At 39.9% G+C, this 20,264-nt stretch overlaps 3 protein-coding genes across 15 annotated transcripts in view; 2 read left to right on the forward strand and 1 right to left on the reverse strand.

Annotated features, from left to right (window-relative positions):
- Positions 1 to 1,335, reverse strand: part of TOR1AIP1 (torsin 1A interacting protein 1) — a 52,114-nt gene extending 50,779 nt beyond the window's left edge. For 3 of the 7 annotated variants that reach the window (XM_070043871.1, XM_060295726.2, XM_070043866.1), the window contains exon 1: positions 501 to 1,335. In XM_070043871.1, coding sequence (XP_069899972.1) covers positions 501 to 978 — 478 coding nt within the window. In that variant the 5' untranslated portion in view covers positions 979 to 1,335. The remainder of the gene's footprint in view (positions 1 to 500) is intronic. The other 4 variants (XM_060295734.2, XM_070043870.1, XM_060295714.2 and 1 more) reach the window with 2 other exon arrangements.
- LOC115862981 (torsin-1A-interacting protein 2) lies at positions 970 to 19,452 on the forward strand. 6 transcript variants are annotated; one of them, XM_060295753.1, is made up of 4 exons: positions 5,248 to 5,299; positions 12,408 to 12,487; positions 16,374 to 16,404; positions 16,867 to 19,452. In XM_060295753.1, the coding sequence occupies exon 4, from the start codon at positions 17,536 to 17,538 to the stop codon at positions 17,929 to 17,931; it is 396 nt and encodes a 131-aa protein (XP_060151736.1). In that variant the 5' UTR covers positions 5,248 to 5,299; positions 12,408 to 12,487; positions 16,374 to 16,404; positions 16,867 to 17,535; the 3' UTR covers positions 17,932 to 19,452. The 6 variants fall into 6 exon arrangements, with proteins under 6 accessions (XP_060151749.1, XP_060151755.1, XP_030731188.1 ...); XM_060295766.1 differs by lacking the exons at positions 5,248 to 5,299; positions 12,408 to 12,487 and adding an exon at positions 970 to 2,200; XM_060295772.1 differs by lacking the exons at positions 5,248 to 5,299; positions 12,408 to 12,487 and adding an exon at positions 970 to 1,570.
- The window catches only part of LOC115862980 (torsin-1A-interacting protein 2-like), a 38,066-nt gene continuing 22,979 nt past the window's right edge, over positions 5,178 to 20,264 (forward strand). The window contains exons 1-2 of one of the 2 annotated variants that reach the window (XM_030875325.2): positions 5,279 to 5,299; positions 12,408 to 12,487. The gene's annotated coding sequence lies outside the window, so the exon portion shown is untranslated. Of the gene's footprint in view, positions 5,300 to 12,407; positions 12,488 to 20,264 lie in introns of both variants that reach the window. The other variant, XM_030875327.3, reaches the window with a different exon arrangement.

The raw sequence follows: 20,264 nt of genomic DNA on the forward strand, positions 1-20,264 counted from the left end.
ATGGAAAAAGACTGGAAGGTTAGATGAGAACCAAAATTCTCAGCTAGGGACTTCTGGCATCTGAGAGTTAAAGGAGGAAATGGAAGTGGCTTTGGTAGAAACATCCGCAGGACAAAGAGAACCGATATGAAACCCAGCCCGGAGTGATTCAGTGTCCCGCCTGCCGCCTAACTCGCCGTCCCAACGTGCAAGCCTGCAGAAAAGAGGCAATCCTGACACCCCTAAATTGATGCCCAAGGATGCGCGCGGCTCCACGGCTCTGCTCAAGTAGCTCCGCACGACTGCCTTCCCTTCCAGTGCCCCCGACCCTGCCGCTTTCCCGCCAGCAGTCGGGGCGGACCGGGCGTCGGGTCGCACGCCCATCCGGGCGGAGGAGCCCCGAGGGGGTGAGGTCCAGAAAGGCACACGCCCGGCCGAGGCGCACACGCCCTCTGCGCGCGCACGCTCGCGGCACTCCCTTCCTGGCTCGGGGCTGAGACTGTTACCTCTGTCGGCCTCACCTTCGGATGAATGGGAGTCCCGTAATCCTCTCCTGGTCGTAACCGGAGACGGCTGCAGCGGAGGCGGCTGTGAGTGCTGCTGCTGCTGGAGGCGAGTAGCCCTTCGCGTCTTCATCTCGGCTTCCTGAAGTCGCGGCTGCCTCCGCTGCCGAGACCGAAGGTAATAGGAGCGTTCTCTCACTTCCTCTTTCGCCGAATCGGGCCGGAACTCTTCTAGCGGAATTTGTCTTCCCACCGGGGCCTTTTCTTTGGTCGCCCGGGGCTCGAAGTCGCCGTACACTTCGGGCGGCTCTTCTGAAAACCTCACTTCCCGCCGGCCGTGGCGCGACGGCGTAGGAGATCTATACGCAGGCGCGTCACTGCCGCCGCCATTTTGAGGGGCGAGCCGGGGCCTCGCCTCCCGTAGCGGAGCCCTGGGCGTGACGTACAGCCCCCATCCTTCCCTCTCCGGCTCCGCCCGCCACCCCTCGCCTGCCATAGTTGTTGACGTAGCTTGAGTCGATCGAGAAGGTGTTTTGGAGGGCCTGTAAAGTCTCCCGCCGTTGGTGGCGATGGTTTTTCGGGTGTTCGGCAGTGGTGTCGACGGTCAGGGAGGCAGTTGAGAGTCGCTGGGGCTGCCACCTGCGTCGTCGCTGCTGTGCTGCAAACCCGCCTCTGGGCCCATCGTGTGTTCTGAGGGCTGTGAGAGAGGCAGTGCCTGTGCTGGGTCAGCTGCCGCGGGTCACTCCCGCCTCCTGGCTGAAGGCACCAAAGAGGAGGAGAAGAGGGAGGAGGACGTCGCTGTCCTTGGCCTTCAGGGAGGGAAGGAGGGGACGACGGAGAAGAGACCACTGGTTGGGCAGAGTGCCGATACTCAGCCCGCTGCTCCTGGCAACTGTTGCCGGCACGCAGGAGACGTCCGGCCCGTCCCCCAGTACCGAGAACCTGGGAAAGGCGGAGTGGAGGGGAAGTTTCGGTCCTCACCCCCAGGCTGTTGCGCAGTTTTCCCGCAGCCTCTGATCGACTGCTGCCTCCGCCGTACCTTTCCGAGTGTTTCTTCGCAGGGGTTGATAAGAAAGATACTTTTGCAGGTGTCATCTTGGAGAAAATTTAAGTTTCAAGGTCCTTGGGAAGGCATTTAACCACTTTTTAAGTTTTAAGTCCCTCGTTGAGTGTACGAAATCGGATCTACAGGCATAGTGGGGTGGATTAACATTTGCAAAATGTGCGCATAGCAAGCAGTCTTATTCCTGGTTTCGTATAAAAGCTCTAGTCCAGCAGCACTGTTCAGAAAGCTTGCTAGTGCTGTGTTATGGACAGTGAAAAATGAACAAATACTTTAATTAATGACGGCACTGTAATTTTCACTTGTGATCCATTATTTTTACTTTGATTCTGGGCATGACTTGATATACTGCATTTGATATAGGGTTTTCCTGCGTTTAGTTTACTGAATAAGAAAGCATGATAAAAGCCTATGTTCCACCTCTGTGTATCGTATTTGCAGATGTGGATAATCTGCAAATATCTAACCAAATTTAGACACACTGAAGGAATGTTAATTTAGTATAAAGTCTGAACAATTATTGAAAAAAGATTAATCTTGCCTTCAAATATACACACACTTCTTGGACGGCTTTCTATAATTGATTTTAGTGACTAGATTTAAAAAGTTGCAATTTGGATAGCAATTATAATGAACGAGCCTGAAAAAATTGAAGGTATTTGTTTATTCTTTCATGTATTTAAAATCACTTTAGAATGTTTTTGAGCAACTCATTTGTCCAAGCTGGGCACAGATTTCAATTTAATTAAATCTTAAGGTGTTCAATGTTTTCACTAATTGTCCAAAAATTTGGCCACAGACAAGAGGAATTACATGCTTTAGAGAATCACCTAGGTTTTTGCCTGTGAGGAGATTCATTTAGTTGAGCTTTTGTTTTTACTGTATACAATATAGACAAAGAAACTGAAGGAATAGCAACATGGGAGATGCTACTTTTTAAAAAAATCTTTTGTCTTAAGGGAAAATGAAAAGCATGTTCTCCCTCTTCAGCCTGAGTTAGATAGTATATTTGCAAGATTCGTGGGACTTAGTCTTTTCTGACAAAATGCTGAGAAGTGTTGATACTTGGTTAATACCTGGCTTTTATTTAACTAATGCTTTATGAGGTACCTACTATATTACTCATTATTAACATATAATAGTAAAAGTTTTGTAATGAAATTATTAAAGAATATAAAACTTTATAGTATTAATATACAAAGTTCATATTATGAACAGTAATGCATATATTAAGAGCCTCTTTAAAACAGTTACCAGGACAGGTGACTATATGGAAACTTGGTTACAGATTGTAAAACTTAGTTTGGGGGGACATATTAAAAAAGAGAGGACAGGAGGTTCTATATATTATTGAATATTCAGTACATGTGTTATTTTGTAATTAAAAATGCTTGTAAGAGTTTAGGAATGGTTTTCAAAGAAACAGATCATGAGACGCTTGAAGTAAAATCAGAGGAACGGCAACTTTAATTTAGCATTAACACATATATTTGCTTAGGATTTTCCCTCTTTAGGTAATAAGGATACATAATCCTAGCCCTGCCATACGTGCCTCCCACGCCTTAGCAACTTTACAAATAGCAACTTTCATCACTAACTGAGAGGTAAAGGTAAACCCTTGTCAAACCAGATATTCTCCTGTAGCTGTTTTCCAAACTACAAGGGTGGCCCAAAAGAGGTGAGACAGAGACAGACTCATAGCTAATATTATAAGGGAATTGCTGGGCTGCCAATACCAAGAGAGGAAGCATGAGCTCCAGATGTTAAACAATTACTTTGGGAGTTTGAGATATGTAGAGGAATTCAGTGAATCAAAACAGAACAAGAGAAGAAATGATTACAACAAAGAATGTACTCATCAATTTAATTCATATATTTATTAAACACAGAATAGATGCTTAATAAATATATGAATTAAATTAATGAGTGTTCTTTACCCTGAGGGAATTTGCCATATACTAGGGAAGACAGATATACAAAAAATTATAATTCAGGTTAAATGACTGGCAATTTAAGGACCTAGCTATTAGGCCTAAGTCTAGAAATCTAATGTTCTTGACAATGGATTTCTAAATAAAGCAGCTTTTTTTTTTTTTTTTTGCGGTACGCGGGCCTCTCACTGTTGTGGCCTCTCCCCTTGCGGAGCACAGGCTCCGGACGCGCAGGCTCAGCGGCCATGGCTCACGGGCCCAGCCGCTCCGTGGCATGTGGGATCCTCCTGGACCGGGGCACAAACCCGTGTCCCCTGCATCGGCAGGCGGACTCTCAACCACTGCGCCACCAGGGAAACCCCAATAAGATAATTTTTGTACATGAGTTTTTTGTTTAGGGTAAGCAGAAATCCTGTTGTTTACTGAGAAAGCATTTATCAATTAATTGTACATAATATCCACACTTTTGATCAGAGAAATAACTTTGGGATTATATCTTAGTAGAAGGAGGAAACATTGTTATTTTTAATAAGGAAAAGATTGAAATATTAAATAAGAGGAAGTAAAGACAGTAGCTAGCTGCATTTATTCCCCATCCTCACAAGTGATAGAAAAAATACTTTAAAGACGGTTAATACAAATGAAAATGTCTAGAAATGAAGTGATTAGAATATAAGTCTTCCACTTATTCTTTGTTGAATTAGAAATTGCAGTCAATTAAACAGCGTCTAAGAATGTTCCCAAATCCCGTGTCTTCTGCCAAAAAAAGGATGGTTGAGAGGTGAAGACACCAAAAAATCAGTTACATGAAGAATCAGTAATCCAGTAAATTATTGAGCTAGTGCTATGTACTAGGCAAACCCTGTTCTAGGTGCTGGGGATACAGCAGTAAAAGAAGAGACCAGAAGGCAACCCTCCCTGCCTTCTAGGCTTTTATATTCTATGGGAGTCAGATAAAAATCAAAATAAGTACAATAGTGTGTTGGTCAGGAGTGTTATGGGGAAAAATCAGGAAAGGGGAAGTGAGATTTATGTGAGTAGATTTCTTCTATGTTGTATTGAATTGGTGCAGGTCAGGAACAGGACTTTTAGACTTACTTGACTTGGCCCTTAACCAATTATGTGTTCTTGCGTAAATTGCTTGCCATCTCTCAATTTTCATTTTTATAAAATTAATAGATTAAGATAATAGCTATTTTTTATTCATCATTTACTAATGTCGTTTAGTAGACACTGTTATGTACATTAGCTCATTTACTCACAACCACCTTATGAGGTACTATGTATGTAGCGTTGTCTGCATTTGACAAGAGCAAACTCGGGCTTAGATTAAGCAACTCCTTTGAGGACATGCACCTCGTAATGGTAGAGGCCGGCTTCTAAGTCAAGTCTGACTGGTGCTTGCCAGTATCATTGGCTAGTACCTCTCACTGTGTTGGTTCCATTAGTTCCTCGAGCCTATGAACTTTAGGTCTTTATGAGGGTTTAGGGTCCTCCAGGGTCTTGCAGGGATGCCTGCCTCCGGGTCTGGTAGCAGCCTAAGAACGCGGGGAGGCTTGCGGTTCTGCCGCTGCACTCACCGCACCTCCAGCCTCCAGCTCGGCCGCTGGCCGCCTGCGGGGAGGAGGGGCCGGCGCCTACCAGTCCCAGCATTCCGCGGGCGCCTACCCTCCCCGCGGAGGTCGCGGTCACGTGGGCAGGGACGAGACGACATTCTGTTCCGCCGCGTCCGAGGGGTGCAGCTCAGCGTTGTGGAGCAGAAAGAACACTCTAAGGGCTCTCCTGACATTGACAGTCGACGATTTAAAACCCCGCTAGAATTTGTAAGTAAAATTTGTATACAACTTTTCCATGTTTTAATATTTGATCTGATACCTTCTTTTTAAATATCTTTCAGAAACGGTCCTTCCCCACCCCCACCTCCTTACCGCAAAAACCTTAAACGGAGCAGGTTGGAGGTATATTTTTGTTTTGGAGTGAAAAAAGAGAAACAGAATCATATAAACATTAAACAGAATAAGGTGGGAATAAATGTTTGGTTTGGACTTTGAGACGAGAAGCAGAATTCCTATAAGGTTCAAATGTAAACGGGAAATCTACCAGTGCAGGTGTTGATTACTCCCTTTACCTTCATGCTTAACAGGATCCCATCATTCGTCTTTTTAATCTTTATAAGATAGTGTCCGCGTTCCCCCGCCGCCGCCCCGCCATCCCTCACTTGCCACCCCTGCCTTTTAGCCTTTATGGTGCTAAAAAGAGAGAAGTTTTAGTAAGACCCTGCAATTACCAATTAATTACATATTATATATGTAGTCCCAATTGTATTTCATACCCGAGAAAGTTTACCCCTTTTTCCTTCCTTCAAAAAAGTTTACTCTCTACTTAATCAGTAGTGCTTAATTGTTAGACTTTATACACAGTTACAGAAATCAGTTAATCTGATTCAACACACTGTTTCAATTTTACCTGTCTTTAGGTTTTAAAACATTTTATTTTGGATCTATATGAGAGATCCTTTCCTTGTCTCTGTTTGTTAAGAATTAGGGCTGTGGCTGTTATCCGTATTTATCAGTTTTGTTTTTCAAGCACAGGATTACTATATAAATGGTCAGTGGGAAATACTCTAATTTAAAAAGGAACTTACTGGTAGAGGAACTAAAAATTTTCCTGGAAGCCTTTGTGTGGATTAGAACGGTTTGAAAACTGACATTTGCTGTGAAAACTTTGGGAGTCTCTCCTGAGTAATGCTTATGCTGAATGCAGAGCCCAGAACTTGATTACCACTTTTACTCTGGTTTATCGTAACCATAAGTGACTCGGTTCAGCTCTACTTCACTTGTTTTTCTTCCTAGTGTAGAGATAATACTAGCCTGAGAGCTTCTATAAGTAACAAATAAAGTAAGAAGAATTTAGCCAATTATTTGAGAATTATTGGGTATTTAAATAATGTATAGCGTCTTGTATGTAATTTATTTTTGCGTAGGCGGTAATTTTAAACTGTATACCATGGAAATCCACATTTCTCTGAAGTGCCACTTGAATTTCCTGAAGGAAAGTTTGCTGAGAGAAGCCTTGTCTGCTTTATGCTGTTTTTCATTTTTCATTTAGAATTTTAATTGTGTTAAAATTTCGTTAATAGTCTATATTTTATAATGACTACTGTGTCCCACAAGAGATAAGTCAATATAGTGATTATACTTTATCGTAAGTTTTGCACAGCAAATCAAGCATTTGTGAATAAAGAAAGATGTCTCCAACATTGGTTATGAGCGTAGACTTCGGAGTCAGAGCTGAGTTTGAATTCCTGTTCTGTCAATTTGTGGCTTGGGCAGGTTGCTTTATCTCTCTGAGCCCATTACCTCATCTTTAAAGTGGAGAGTCATAGGGTTATTTGGAATATTAAATGGGTTTAAGGACTCAATAAGTGGAAACAGTTATTACTAATTGGACTACTTTCTTCTTTACTAATATTAAAGGAAGTGGCACATGGTTTTGATAATCAAAATAGAAAGGAAGAAAATTCACCAATAATTCCACTACCTGAACAAATCAAATTGTTTTTATTTTTATATACTCTTCTTTAGCTCTTGATCATGGGTGTACATAATGTAAATATAATAACATTTTTGCCAAAAGGCAAATTTAAAACATTAATTTGTAAACTTCTGAGGGTTTTGTTTTAATTATATAAATAGAGCTCTCTGGTTCTGCCTTTATTTTGATCTACTAGTGAAGAAACAGCAGAACTTTCCTTTAGCACAGTGTCCACTTGCTTTCCCCATTCCGAAAAATAAAACGTCTAGTTGCACTTCTACTTAACAGTTCAAATAATAATAAACACATCCTGAGACTTCTTTTGTGCCCCCATAGCGGTAAGTGCTGCACATTATCACTTTAACCCTCATAATGCTTCTTTCATCTGGGTAGTTATTCCACTTTGTGGTTAAGAAAACCAGGGAAATAGAGCAGAGTTCACCAAGTCAGGTGCTGGAGCGGTCATTCAGGCCTAGGCAGTCTGACTTTAGAGGACTGTGCTGGGAGGATTTCATATTTATAGATTCACTATATGGATGTTGAGTCATATATGTAGGCAGGAGATGGTCCTGCAGGCTGACTTAAACTTCTTTGTATAAGAGTAACAATATTTGTACTTTATAACTACCATGACCACCACATGTAAAAAAAATTTTGTAGGAAAACAAGAGTAGGGAAGTGTTCAGTGCCTTAACAGATGAGGCATTCACCTATAGTTTTATTAGTTGTGGCAGTAAAAATATAATTTATGCACAAGTTATTAAGAGTAAATTTTCCCTTTTTTTATTAGGGATAGATATAGTAAACATAGGGTTTATAGTGATGGAAAGCTAACTCTTCTTCATTAAAGCAGTGTTTCATGTTTCTTAAATTTTATAGTGAGCATCAGAATCATCTGGTGAGTCTGTTAAAACAAATTCCTGCACCAGACCCTCAAAGATTCTAGTCTGGTAGGTCTGGGGTGGGTCCCAAGAGTTTGCATTTCTAATAGGTTCCCAGGTGATGCTAATGATTTCCAGCTAATGAGTTTAGTAAGGAAACAAATAATAGTGGGGGTTGTCCAAATTGTTGACCCGATGGTGAAACCCCAGTAGCAATGAGCACCCAGCTCTTGTTTTTAAACACTATCCTCTGATAAAAGGAACTAGGATTTTTTTTTTTTTTTTTTTTTTTTTTTTTTTTTGAGACGTACTTGATTCCAGGTCTGAGTCAGGGAAAATACAAGGTGAGCCTGGAACATCTTGTGGTGCTTGAAATTAAGTAAATGCTCAAAAAGGTTTGGGAGCTTGTTGAAAGGACACAGGAGGAACTTGAAGGAGCTTGATGGCCAAAGTTGGAACAACCTGAGTAATAAAATGAGTAATGGTAGTACTGGATTTTAACCCATAGAATAAAGTAAAGTAAGTGGCCATGAGTCCATACTGACATAGTTGATAAATAAATAGAATTCAAGAAGGGACAGCTCTTTCTTAGAGAAGAATTCCAATGAGTAAACATGGTAAAAAGGAAACAAAATCACTATTAGACAAACAGCCGCGTAGTAATTATTGCAGATAAAATCTACCTATAATACTGGTAGGTGAAATTTTGAGGAAAATCAGGGTATTTGCATAGTCTCAAAATATCTCCCCAATATAATTATTAGCTACAAAGGAAAAATAGTAACTTGACAGTGGAGATACTGTGTTAACCAACTGATTGAGGTTAACATCACCAGTAATAAGACATACAGACATCATGACCCCAGTGATATGATGCACTTAGAAGGACTCAACATCATTTCTGTGGTGTTATTCTTGCCAAAAATGCATAAACTCTTTATCTTTCTACTCACAAATTGAGGGACATTCTACAAAGTAACTGGCTAGTACTTTTCAAAAGTGTAAAGGTCACAAAGACCAGGGAAAGTCACAGATAATTAGAGACAGAAACTGTCACGGATTGGAGACTCAGGAGAATTGACAACTAAATGCAGTGGTGGATCCCAGATTGGACTATGGAACAGAAAAGGGACATTAGTGGAGAAACTGGTACAATTCGAGCAGTCTGTAGTTTAGTTAATTGACTTGTACCAATGTTAATTTCTTGGTTTTGTAACTGTATTTTATGAGATGTTGACTTTAGGAGAAACTGGGTAAAGGGTATAAGGAACTCTCTGCACTATTTTTGCAACTTTTCTACAAGTTTAAAATTCGTTCAAAATAAAACATTTAATAACAATGTGCTGGCTTCCTGTAGATACTAAAGATGATTAGAGGAGTTGAGCTAAAACTGGGAATCAGTTATGCCACCCACTGTTGGAAATCGTAGCAAACTCTTTGATCTTTGTGTGTTGCTTTTTGCCTCTGCGTGGGTCAGCCTAAATGTGAAATGCAAATCGAGGGAGTAAGAAGGGTAAGAAGGAAAGGAAATTTTTTCTCTATCCTCAGAAAAAATTTATATCTGAACTGCTCCAGACATCCAGTCCCTATATAAGAAACAGTTCCCTAAGAAAGTAAGTGGAGTGCTTTTTGTTTCTAGTTTTTAGTACTTTCTCAACCTCCCCTTCAAAAATATGGAATAAGTACTATTTAGTGAAAACACTGGGAAATGAGTGGGAAATCTTGAAAATAATAATCCTGGCATATTATGACAATGGATATGGTACAGAGGCGTGGGCAAGACTTAGATACTTAGTTTTCAACACAGACACAAATAGCTGATACAAGTATATAAATACCTAACCTTAGCACTAGGTCTCACTGTTGAAAACTGCATATTAACTTTAAAGGTTTGGCTGCTGGTGTTTTAAATTGAAACTGTAAATAGAATTTGAACCATGGACTTTTGTCCATTGGGGCAAAGTAGATTGAAGTGCACCAGTAAAATTTTAAACCAGTTGTTCCCCTTTATGGAATGCCAGCAATGCACACACACACCTGTTATGTTTGTCAGTTCCTTTTTTTTTTTTTGTTATTTTTATTTTTGGCTTCGCCGCAAGGCTTGTGGGATCTTAGTTCCCCAAGCAGGGATTGAACCCAGGTCCTCGACAGTGAGAGCTCGGAGTCCTAACCACTGGACTGCCAGGGAGTTCCCTGTTTCTCAACTCCTGGGTGACTCAAGATCGTATTTTTTGTTTGGCTTATCTATTTTCGTAAGAGGGAACAGTGTGTGTGCTCAACAGTGTTGAAGATTGTGCCTTCTCTCTGTGATCTCAAGACTGCCAAATTAAAAGTAGTTCCTCACAAAACAGGCTGAAACCTTTTTTCAGGAGCATGTATTTTCATAATATATTTTAAGCAAAGAATTATTTTAGATTATGTGAATTTAAAAAGAAGAGTGATTCTTTTTTTTCATACTCCTTAATCTCCCAACATCTAAATTCAGAACTAGTTAATGAAATATGAAGCTCTTGAGATTTCACTTCGTGTGTGAAACTTATCAGAGAAGCTGTCTCATACAAAAAATAGTTTTGATTATTGAGTAGTGTTAGAATAAATTATTCCATGGGAGAAAATATTTAAAATGGAAATGCAAGAAAATTTAGAGTATTTATATTTTTTCTATGTGTCTGTTCTTTTGATTTTATATATCATATGAGGACTTGGCTGAGGCTGAAGTTTAAGTGATATATTTGCCTGGAGCAGTCATCCCAGTCCTGACTCAATCTGAAACTTATATTATCCTATCACTAAAAAGAACAAGAGGGACTTCCCTGCTGATGCAGTGGATAGGACTCCAAGCTCCCAATGCAGGGGGCCCAGGTTCGATCCCTGGTCAGGGAACCAGATACCACATGCATGCCACAACTAAGGAGCCCAGCTGTCACAACTAAGACCCATTGCAACCAAATAAATAAATATTCTAAATAAATAAATAAAAAGAACAAGAGAATTTTTGTTTATCAGAGGCAGATTTGAGCTAGCTTACTAACATCAATTCAGGAAATAGCGAAGAATGATACAGACTCAATATTTAGAGATGCTAATTATTTAATATGTATTAAGCTGCCATCATTAATAGTGTAAATTTCACTGGTTTGAATAGAACTGCATTTTCTATTTTGATGTTAAAGTGCTTATTTTCTAAATTTTCCTCTAATAAATCTACAGGATGAAACTTAAATTTACTTTAGTTCTCATACACAAAAAGTCTGATCTGGGAAGTTCCCTGTTGGTGCAGTGCTAAGGACTTGCCACTTTCACTGCCAAGGCCCAGGGTCAATTTCTGGTCGGGGAACTAAGATCCCACAAGCCACGCAACGCAGCCCCCCAAAAAAAAAAATCTGATAGAAAATATTTGTGAAAAAAAATTCAGAAAGTTCCAAAAAGCAAAACTTGAACTTGCTGTGCTCTGGCAGCTATTTACATAGCATTTACATTACATTAGGTATTATAAGTAATCTTGAGATGATTTAAAGTATACAGCAGGATGTGCATGGGTTATATGCAGATACTACGCCATTTTATGTAAGGGACTTGAGTGTCCCTCTGGTCCTTGCATTTTGGTATCTGTGGGTGGTCCTGGAATGAATCCCCCACTGATACTGAAAGATGACTGTATAGCATTTATGTGGTAGGGAAGCCCTTTAAATTTGTTTTTTGCCCACTGTTGTTGGCTGCAAGGTTCGCTTGAAGATAAGGACATTCCAACTTCTGTGGGCCTTCCTGAATTTCCTGTGATCTCTACAGGCAGTCTTTTTATATCTATCGAAAAGCTCTTAGCCTTTACCTAAAGCATTGGTTCCAATCTGGATTCCCTCGACATCTGGAAGCTCTGTAAGATTTTTCTCTCTGTATGTATAGTATTTGGCATTGGGCCTAGTACGTGGCAGTTTCCTCAATAACTTAAACAATAATCAGTTGAGTAATGGTGGTTCCCAAGGTATTTTTTGCATTTCTACCAGCCTGGTGGTAATCATACATTTACCTCAGATCAACCACTTTTTTTTTTTTTCCCAGATCAACCACTTTTGACTTAAGCTAATGGAGTTGAGGAAGGAAACAAATCCAGAGTAGCCGAAATCTCTCTGACTTTATGTTATAGGCATTTTGAATATTATCTGTAATTTAAAATATTGAAAATTTCTAAATCAGGGCTATTAACACTAGTTTTTTTCTTGTTTTTATTAGAAGTTCTGATTGGCAGACCTACATGTCTAATTAATAAAATGAGAAAACGAAGTTATTACAAGAATGGTAGTTGTTCAGGGATCCTTCCGTATTGAGATCTGGGGAGGGGGGTGCCAGGAATAAAAATTGCCTTTGATGGTAAAATGATTAGGAACCATTCATGCCCAATGGTTCTGAACCATTCCTTTGGGAATCTAAAAGTGTGTACAGTTGACCTTTGAACAACACAGTTTGAATTGTGTGGGTCCACTTACATGCAGATTTTTTTCAACAATAAATATTTCAGTACTACACGGTCTGTGGTTGATTGAATCCGAGGATGCAGAACGATGGCTACAGAGGAACTGCATATACGAAGGGCTGACTGTAAGTTACATGCAGATTTTTGATTACTTGAAGGTTGGTACCCCTAACCCCCACGTTGTTCAAGGATCAGCTGTACTCTCTTTCCAGAAAAAAATGCACATGTGTACATAAAAAAATTTATATGTAATTTCAGGGGATTTAGGACTCCCTGAAATGTATCCTGGATTTTTTTGTGTGAAAGTGGAAAATTATGGGAGAGAGTTTCTCCCACCCCCACTTTAATATAATACACACAATTGAAGAGTATCCTGTAGCTTTGCAAATAGCTTATGAAAGGGTTTTCTAAAACTCAACAGTCACTGCTTCAGAAAGGCAGTGTCTTATAGTGGTTAAGAGTACAGGCTCTGGAACCAATCTTCTTGAATTCAAATACTGATTTCTCTACAAAGACCTGTGTGGCTCTGGGCAAGTTGCTCAGCCTCTCTGTTTCTTTAACTATAGAGTGGATTATTGTAAGAATTACATGAGTTAATAGATGTAAAATGTATTACATGTATTAGAACAGATAGTGACGCTCAATAAGTATTAGCTATTATTATTAAGTATTATTATCTTGTGGACTTCCCTGGTGGTCCAGTGGTTAAGACTGCAATTCCACTGTAGGGGGCGCAGGTTCAATCCTTGATTGGGAACTAAGATCCCCATATGCTCCATGCGTGGCCAAAAAAAAAAAAAAAAAGTATTATTTCAGAGATGGAGTTTTTCTGTTGAATATCTGGCCAAGTGAAGTTCTTTTCCATTAGGTAGCCTAATGGAAAAATTAATTCCATTAATTAACATTAGGTAGGCCTCTTTTACCTTATTTCTTTTTTCTTTCCATAGAGATTTTTAAAAATTGAAGTATAGTTGATTTACAATATATTTTCTGTTACTTTATTTCCATGAAGAGATAGTTGCTTCCAATATTATGAGAAAAACAAAGATCCATGTCTTTCTGTAGGACTCCTGTTTTCCTCAGTCACCCACTTTGCCTCTGAGCAGAGTAACTGCTCCTGGTCTTCTTGTCCACAGGGTGAAAGTTGGTTTTGCCTATTAATCTCTTTTTCTAGCCCACTGCTATTTTCCACTCTTTTCTTTTTTTAATTATAAAATATTGAATAGAGATTGGGATTAACGTATACACACTACTATATATAAAATAGATAACTAATAAGAACCTACTGTATAGCACAGGGAACTAACTCTATTCAGTACTCTGTAATGATCTATTTAGGAAATGAATCTAAAAAAGTGGATATATGTAGATGTATAACTGATCCACTTTGCTGTACACCTGAAACTAACACAACATCGTAAATCACCTGTACTCCAATAAAAATTAAAAGTTAAAAAAAGTAAAAATGAAGACAGAAGTAGAAAAAAATAAAATATTGAATAGAGATTATGTAAACTATTATGATTTATGATGCATTCTTGTACCTCCAGCCATTCAAAGAAAAAATGTTTACAGTTATCTTTGAAATACTCTGTATGCCTTTCTCAATCCCATTCCCTTCCCTATCCCATCAAAGGTAATAGTTATCCTTGTACTTATCCTTTTTTTTTAGCTTTATTGCATTTATTCCTAAGCAATATATTGAAACTTTATGTAAATGGAAACTATATAAGAGAGTGAGTATGTGTGTATTCTTCTGCTACTTGCTCTTTATATTTCAGCTCAATATTCTTGAGTTTCATCTATGTCTGTGTGGGACTATCTCAATTTTTTTAATCCATTCTACTGTCTTGGGCATTTTGGTTGTTATTTTGCTGTTATACAAAGAACTACCTTGAATATTTTTATTCATGTTTTTAAATAAACGTGTAATTTTCTCTAGGGTAGTTACCTGAGACTACTCTCAGGTAATTACTGAGTTACAGGAAGTGCACATCCTCAGCTTTACCTGATAATGCCAAATTAATTCCAAAAGTGGTTATACTAATTTATGCTCCTAGTGTTAGGGTATAAGGATTCAAATTACTCTATAGTCTCATTATTTATTCATTCAAGAAATGTTTATTGGGTATGTACAGCAGTAAATAAAAAAAAAACACCCTACTCTTGGAGTTTAGGTTTTAGTAGAGACAAATAGCTAAAATATTTAATATCAAAATGGTACATGTTTAATGGGAAAAAAAGTAAAGACGAGAAGGGGATATTATCTTACTGCTGTCAGAGCCATATGGGGATTAGAGACTATAAGAGGATGAAGTATAACCAGGAAGCTCTGGGCTCCATGTGGTGATTGACATAAAAAGAGGTACAGGTGTGATGAGATTGGTTGGTCCTCAGGCTTTCAAGCAGATAATGGTAGTGAAGCTTGTGAGGCTGGGGGGGGGGTAGTTCGAGAATCTTGCCAGGAGTATTTTCAGGAAGGAATGAGTTAGGAGGCTGGTAATAGGTGATCTTATTCTGAGCATTTAGTGCTTTGGAGCCCTGTTTTGACTCCCCTCTTGCCCATTGTGGTTTGGAGGATGAGGGGAGGGGTGGTCTTGTCGGGAACATATGGAACACTAGATTGCTCTTGATTCAGGAATACTTGGAGCTCTAGTCTTGCTTAACTCTTGAAGATAGAGAAATGAAGGTTGGGGGAAGGCCATGCTTCATTCTGAGCATTTGGAGCTTAGGGAATGGAGCTTTAGCCAACAGAGATGTGGAGTTTGAGGGGAGGGTAGTCTTGCCTAGAGTATATAGAGCCCACATTGTCAAACTTGTTAATTTTTGCCAGTCTGGTGGATGTGAAATACAGTATCTTGTTGTGGTTTTAATTGAATTTCCCCTTTTCTTTCTGAAAACCCAAAATTCTATACCTTTTCAATGTCAGACTTAGTCATATAACTTTACTACTAACTTCTGTGATAAACCCCACAATCATGTGGGTTTTATTCATCATCTATTTGTTTCATGTACTAGACATCCAAGATTTCCCAGTTCAACAACTGAAACTTTTACTGTAGTGGCTCTTGACAGTAGACCCTCAGGGAAATCTGTTATACTCTATGTTGTCACCACAAAGGTCAGGAACCCTACTTTCTGTTCACTCTGCCTGAGGAGCTGAGTTGGTAATCTTCATGCATACTGTCACCTAACCTCAAAAAACACATCAGTGTATCTACACTGATTCTATCCCACCCCATCCGGGGCTCCCATCAGACTATTGACCCCAGGTTGCAGCACTGGCAGAGGCTGCTCTTCAGTTGTCTTTTAAAGTTGCCGTTTTAAAATCTGAGAATCACAGCTGCTATTGATAGTCTGTAAGGAAAATGCTTTGGCTGATCACAGCTAAGGGTTATAACTCCCTCTGCTTTTCAGGTTATATCTTTTTTTTTTTTTTCGCGGTACATGGGCCTCTCATCGTTGTGACCTCTCCTGTTGTGGAGCACAGGCTCCGGACGCGCAGGCTCAGTGGCCATGGCTCACGGGCCCAGCTGCTCCGCGGCATGTGGGATCTTCGCGGACCGGGGCACAAACCCGTGTCCCCTGCATCGGCAGGCGGACTCTCAACCACTGCGCCACCAGGGAAGCCCCATCTTTATACAGTTTTAACACTCACATCTTCCCCAGTGTCCCTTAGTGCTCTCACAGGATCAGGCCTCAGAATTCACAAAAGAACACTGGAGAAAGGCAGACTATATATTGTGCTCTGGTGATCTGTGGCACTTCCTAGGTGCCTGTCTAGTTGTTCCATGCATCCTGCTCTACCCTACCTTGTTTACTTGTTACATTCAGTGTCATGAAGGAGTACAAAGATGATGAAAGCATCTGTAAATTCCAACTGATTTACTATATATTTTCCAAGAATAGCTCAGGACCGTGCCTTAATTGCCTTCTTAAACTTAAAATGCATATGAGCCTATAAAGGCAGATGTGGACAATGAGACATGTCCCTTGTGTTTTCTTTTTCAGCCTTCAAAAGGATTTCATCCAACTTCCTATGGTTAGTTATTAAGAATATTATCTAATAATTTTGTAAGCTTTTCCCTGCATGGATTGAAGTCTGTTTTAGAAGGCTGTCACCATTGTTAATGTTATCCCACCCATTATGGGAGAACTATATATACGGCACCCATTTCACAGAAGAGAGACAAGAAATCTCAAAGTTTTACCACATTAACCATGATTATACAGACCTTATTATTCCCAAAGTTCCAAAGGAGTAGGAAAAAGAAATATATAGTCCTAAAATAAAATTAAGCTAATACAAACCTTAAATGAACCAAAATCCTCCCTGTTGCCCAATCAAGCATAAGAATAACTCCCAACAGATAAATTGGTTTGAACCCATATGAAGTTGTTATGGGGAAACCCATGAGACAATTCTCATCCAAATGCATGTTTCTAATAATATTGTGAGCAACTCAAAGCCCACATGAGTCGTCTGAAGTTTTATTATTTACAGGTATGTGAAGCATTCCCAGACCCTTCAACCAACTCAACAGCAGCTACTTCCCTGTGACTGGGTCCTGATTAAGGTCCTCCCAAGAAAGACTTCATTGGATCCACGCTCAAGAGGACTCTGCCAGGTTTTCCTGACCCCTTTACATCGCTATAAAGTGCCAAGGCCTTAAGACTTGGGTACGTGTATTACAACGGCAAGAGTGCCAGCGCCCACCAAAGACCCATTGGACCTGTCAGCTCCTCTGTTTCACCAAGCAGACATAATAACTTACCAGCAAAGCAGAGTAAGCCAGATGCCTCTGCATGATACCACCAGCTGATAACACACAAGAAAAAATAATTAACTTAGACTAGAACCCTATCTTTTCTTGAGAAGCTGGAATTTAAAGGAGCTATTCTGAGATCTGTGCTGTTAGTAAGTGACTGATAACATAGACTGGATCAGTCCCTGAGTTCAGAGACTGGGTTGCAAGTGAGTGAAAAATAGACAACGAAATCTTGAAGAATTGCACAGAGGTGCAAGCCACATTTTACCCTCTCCAAGTAATGGTGGTTGGACTGAGAAAGTGCTAAACCAAACCTGTAATAGGACTGGTTGTTTGGGTGTCTCTCTTTATCATTGTTGCCTCTTACAGTTACATTGCTTTCTGTGTTGTCTCTCTAGGTCCCAATGTTCTCAGATAATTCACATTGCCCTGACTGTGGACAGCAGTGGTTCCCTAGTTTAGAACTAGGCCACTGGTTGTACCAAACTGAACTGGTTGAGAATGAATGTTACCAAGTATTCTTAGACCGTATTAACAGAGCTGATTATTGCCCTGAGTGTTATCCTGATAATCCTGCTAATAGAAGCCTTGTTCTTCCTTGGTCTTTCCCACTTGAGTGGGCTCCCCAAAATCTTACCAGGTGGACCTTTGAAAAAGCTTGCCACCCATTTCTTCTGGGTCCTCCACTGGTTAGAAAAAGGATACATGACTCTAGAGTTGCTGGTTTTAACCCTGCATTACAGTTAATCCTGACCAGAACAGATAAAACCTTGAACAAAAAACTTGGCCAAAGCAAATAACTTCTGAAACAGTCAAAATCATGGAGACTCTAGAGGGTTTTGTACTAGTAGCCCAAGGAAGATGGAAAAATGACTCCTTTCTATATCTGATCCAGACTGTCACTACTCTGGGAAACTGCTTAAATTGTTGTTGGATCTGCTTCCAGGGTCTGTGCATCTCTTCTTCAGCATGAATTTAATCAGTATTCCAAGCCAGATTGTTCATCTAGAACCTGACTAATCCATATCTCCTATGTTTTGGAATTAGCTTACTCCTAAAAATCTCCACAGCCTAATTATTGACGTTATTATGACATGGTAGTCCTGGAGGAGAAGCCCCATACTGTGTGTACTTTCATTATATTCTAGTGAAAACTTTTCTGGGAAAGCATCCTTGTAGCTGAATTCTAGATTATTCCAGTAAAACAACTAAACATTTTAATAATAAACTATATTGTTCTAAATTCCACCTCTTAAATATTAATCAGTGATAATTATATATATATATATAAAATTTATTCATATATAACCATTTATTCATCATTGGCTCTATTTAGCTCATCCTCAGTGTGGCTATGACGTTATCCATAACTGGTCACTGTCAGAGGAATCACATTCAGTCAGGCAGCACCTATATAGGTGACAATAAAAACATGCAGAAATGCCTCTGTCTACACCTCCTTGGCTCTACATAAGCAAGGACTATCCTGTCTTTGTGGTGACTGAACTTAGAATGTCCTCCCCTGGCAATGGAAAAGTACCTGTCCTAGGAGATAGGTGACGAAAGGAGTTACCCAGCTTGACTGCATATATATTATGAACAGTTTAGGGGAAGCATTTTTCTTAGAACTAAGAAGGTCTTACCTGACATTGGCCTCATTCTGGCCTTCACTTGTTCATAAGAATCATGAAACTAGAGTTCAGGTTAAGAAACTTAGAAAACATCTCAGAGGCCACTGAACAATTTAAAAATTCCACTTAAGATTCTAGATAATCCAGTGCTTGTGTAGCAACTCAACAATGTTCTCAAGGCCCCAGGTTCTTGCTATCTTTCCCCTCTGGGATCTTTAGCATATTGGCTTTTTGTCCTCATAGTTCTCACCGAGTATAATGTAGCTTGTTGCTGCTCCAGACATTTCAGTCCCAGTCAAAGGCTGGAAGTAAGGAGCAAAAAGCTTTCTCCTTTCAAGTCTGTGTCTTTTATTTGGGAAGAAGATCTTTCTCAAAAGTCCCTCACAGATTTTTTCTTACATCCTTGATTCACAAAGGAACCTGGGAAACCTGGCAGAGGGGAATGGAGTTGCACTGCCTGGGTAGGACACATTGTCTCCCCTAATAAAATCAGGGCTCTTTTAGGAAGGAAGAAGTAAGGAATGAATGGCTATTTGTATGCAACAAATCATGCCTGCCACATGTTAAAAAGTCACTTGTTAGTCTGCTTAAAGAATGTACCCCAGAGATCTGCCCTGTATCTGCCTTATGTCTGTCATGATGGAAGTTCTCTTCTGTTCTATTGCTGAATAAACTGTGTGGACTGCTAAATTGAGTGAAGACTAATTAGTTTATCATTTACCATTGGTTAAGAACTACACTATCCTAAAGCTCTTTCTAAAAAGTGAAAATTTACTTTGAGGTATTGCTTTTGAGTGTGGTGTTATGATCAATATTATTGTCTCCTAAACTTTTTCAGACACATACCAAAAAGCACTACATGTGTGCAATTTTAAATATCGGCAAAATAGAGAAAGGGTCTTTGTTTTAACCAATCTCATTCTTAAATAGTAAGGACATATTAAATGGATTTATACAATTGGTTTTCAAATCAGTGCCTGGGTGAGCTTGTCAGAAATGCAAATTTTCCGATCTTACAGAAATTTTTATTCCTTAGATTGCTTGTGGGGCCCAGGTAGCTACATTTTACAAATAGTGCCTCAGGAGATTCTTATGCAGGTACTCTATGAACTATACTTTGAGAAATACCATAGCAGCATATCCAGGGTATTTAGTTATCTGGCTTAAAAGAATAGGAAATGAGGGATTCCCTGGTGGCGCAGTGGTTGAGAGTCCGCCTGCCAATGCAGGGGACACGGGTTTGTGCCCCAGTCTGGGAAGATCCCACATGCCGCGGAGCGGCTGGGCCCGTGAGCCATGGCTGCTGGGCCTGCGCGTCCGGAGCCTGTGCTCCGCAACGGGAGAGGCCACAACAGTGAGAGAGAGGCCCGCGTATCACAAAAAAAAGAAAAGAATAGGAACTGAATACTCATAATACTGTAAGGTAGTGATAGTTATTGTACTTTGCCGGTGACATATAAAGAGGTTTCACATCAGAGTGAAGGTCACTGCTGATATTTCAG

The sequence above is a fragment of the Globicephala melas genome, chromosome 1 (genome assembly GCF_963455315.2).
Source record: "Globicephala melas chromosome 1, mGloMel1.2, whole genome shotgun sequence".
Classification (NCBI taxonomy): domain Eukaryota; kingdom Metazoa; phylum Chordata; class Mammalia; order Artiodactyla; family Delphinidae; genus Globicephala; species Globicephala melas.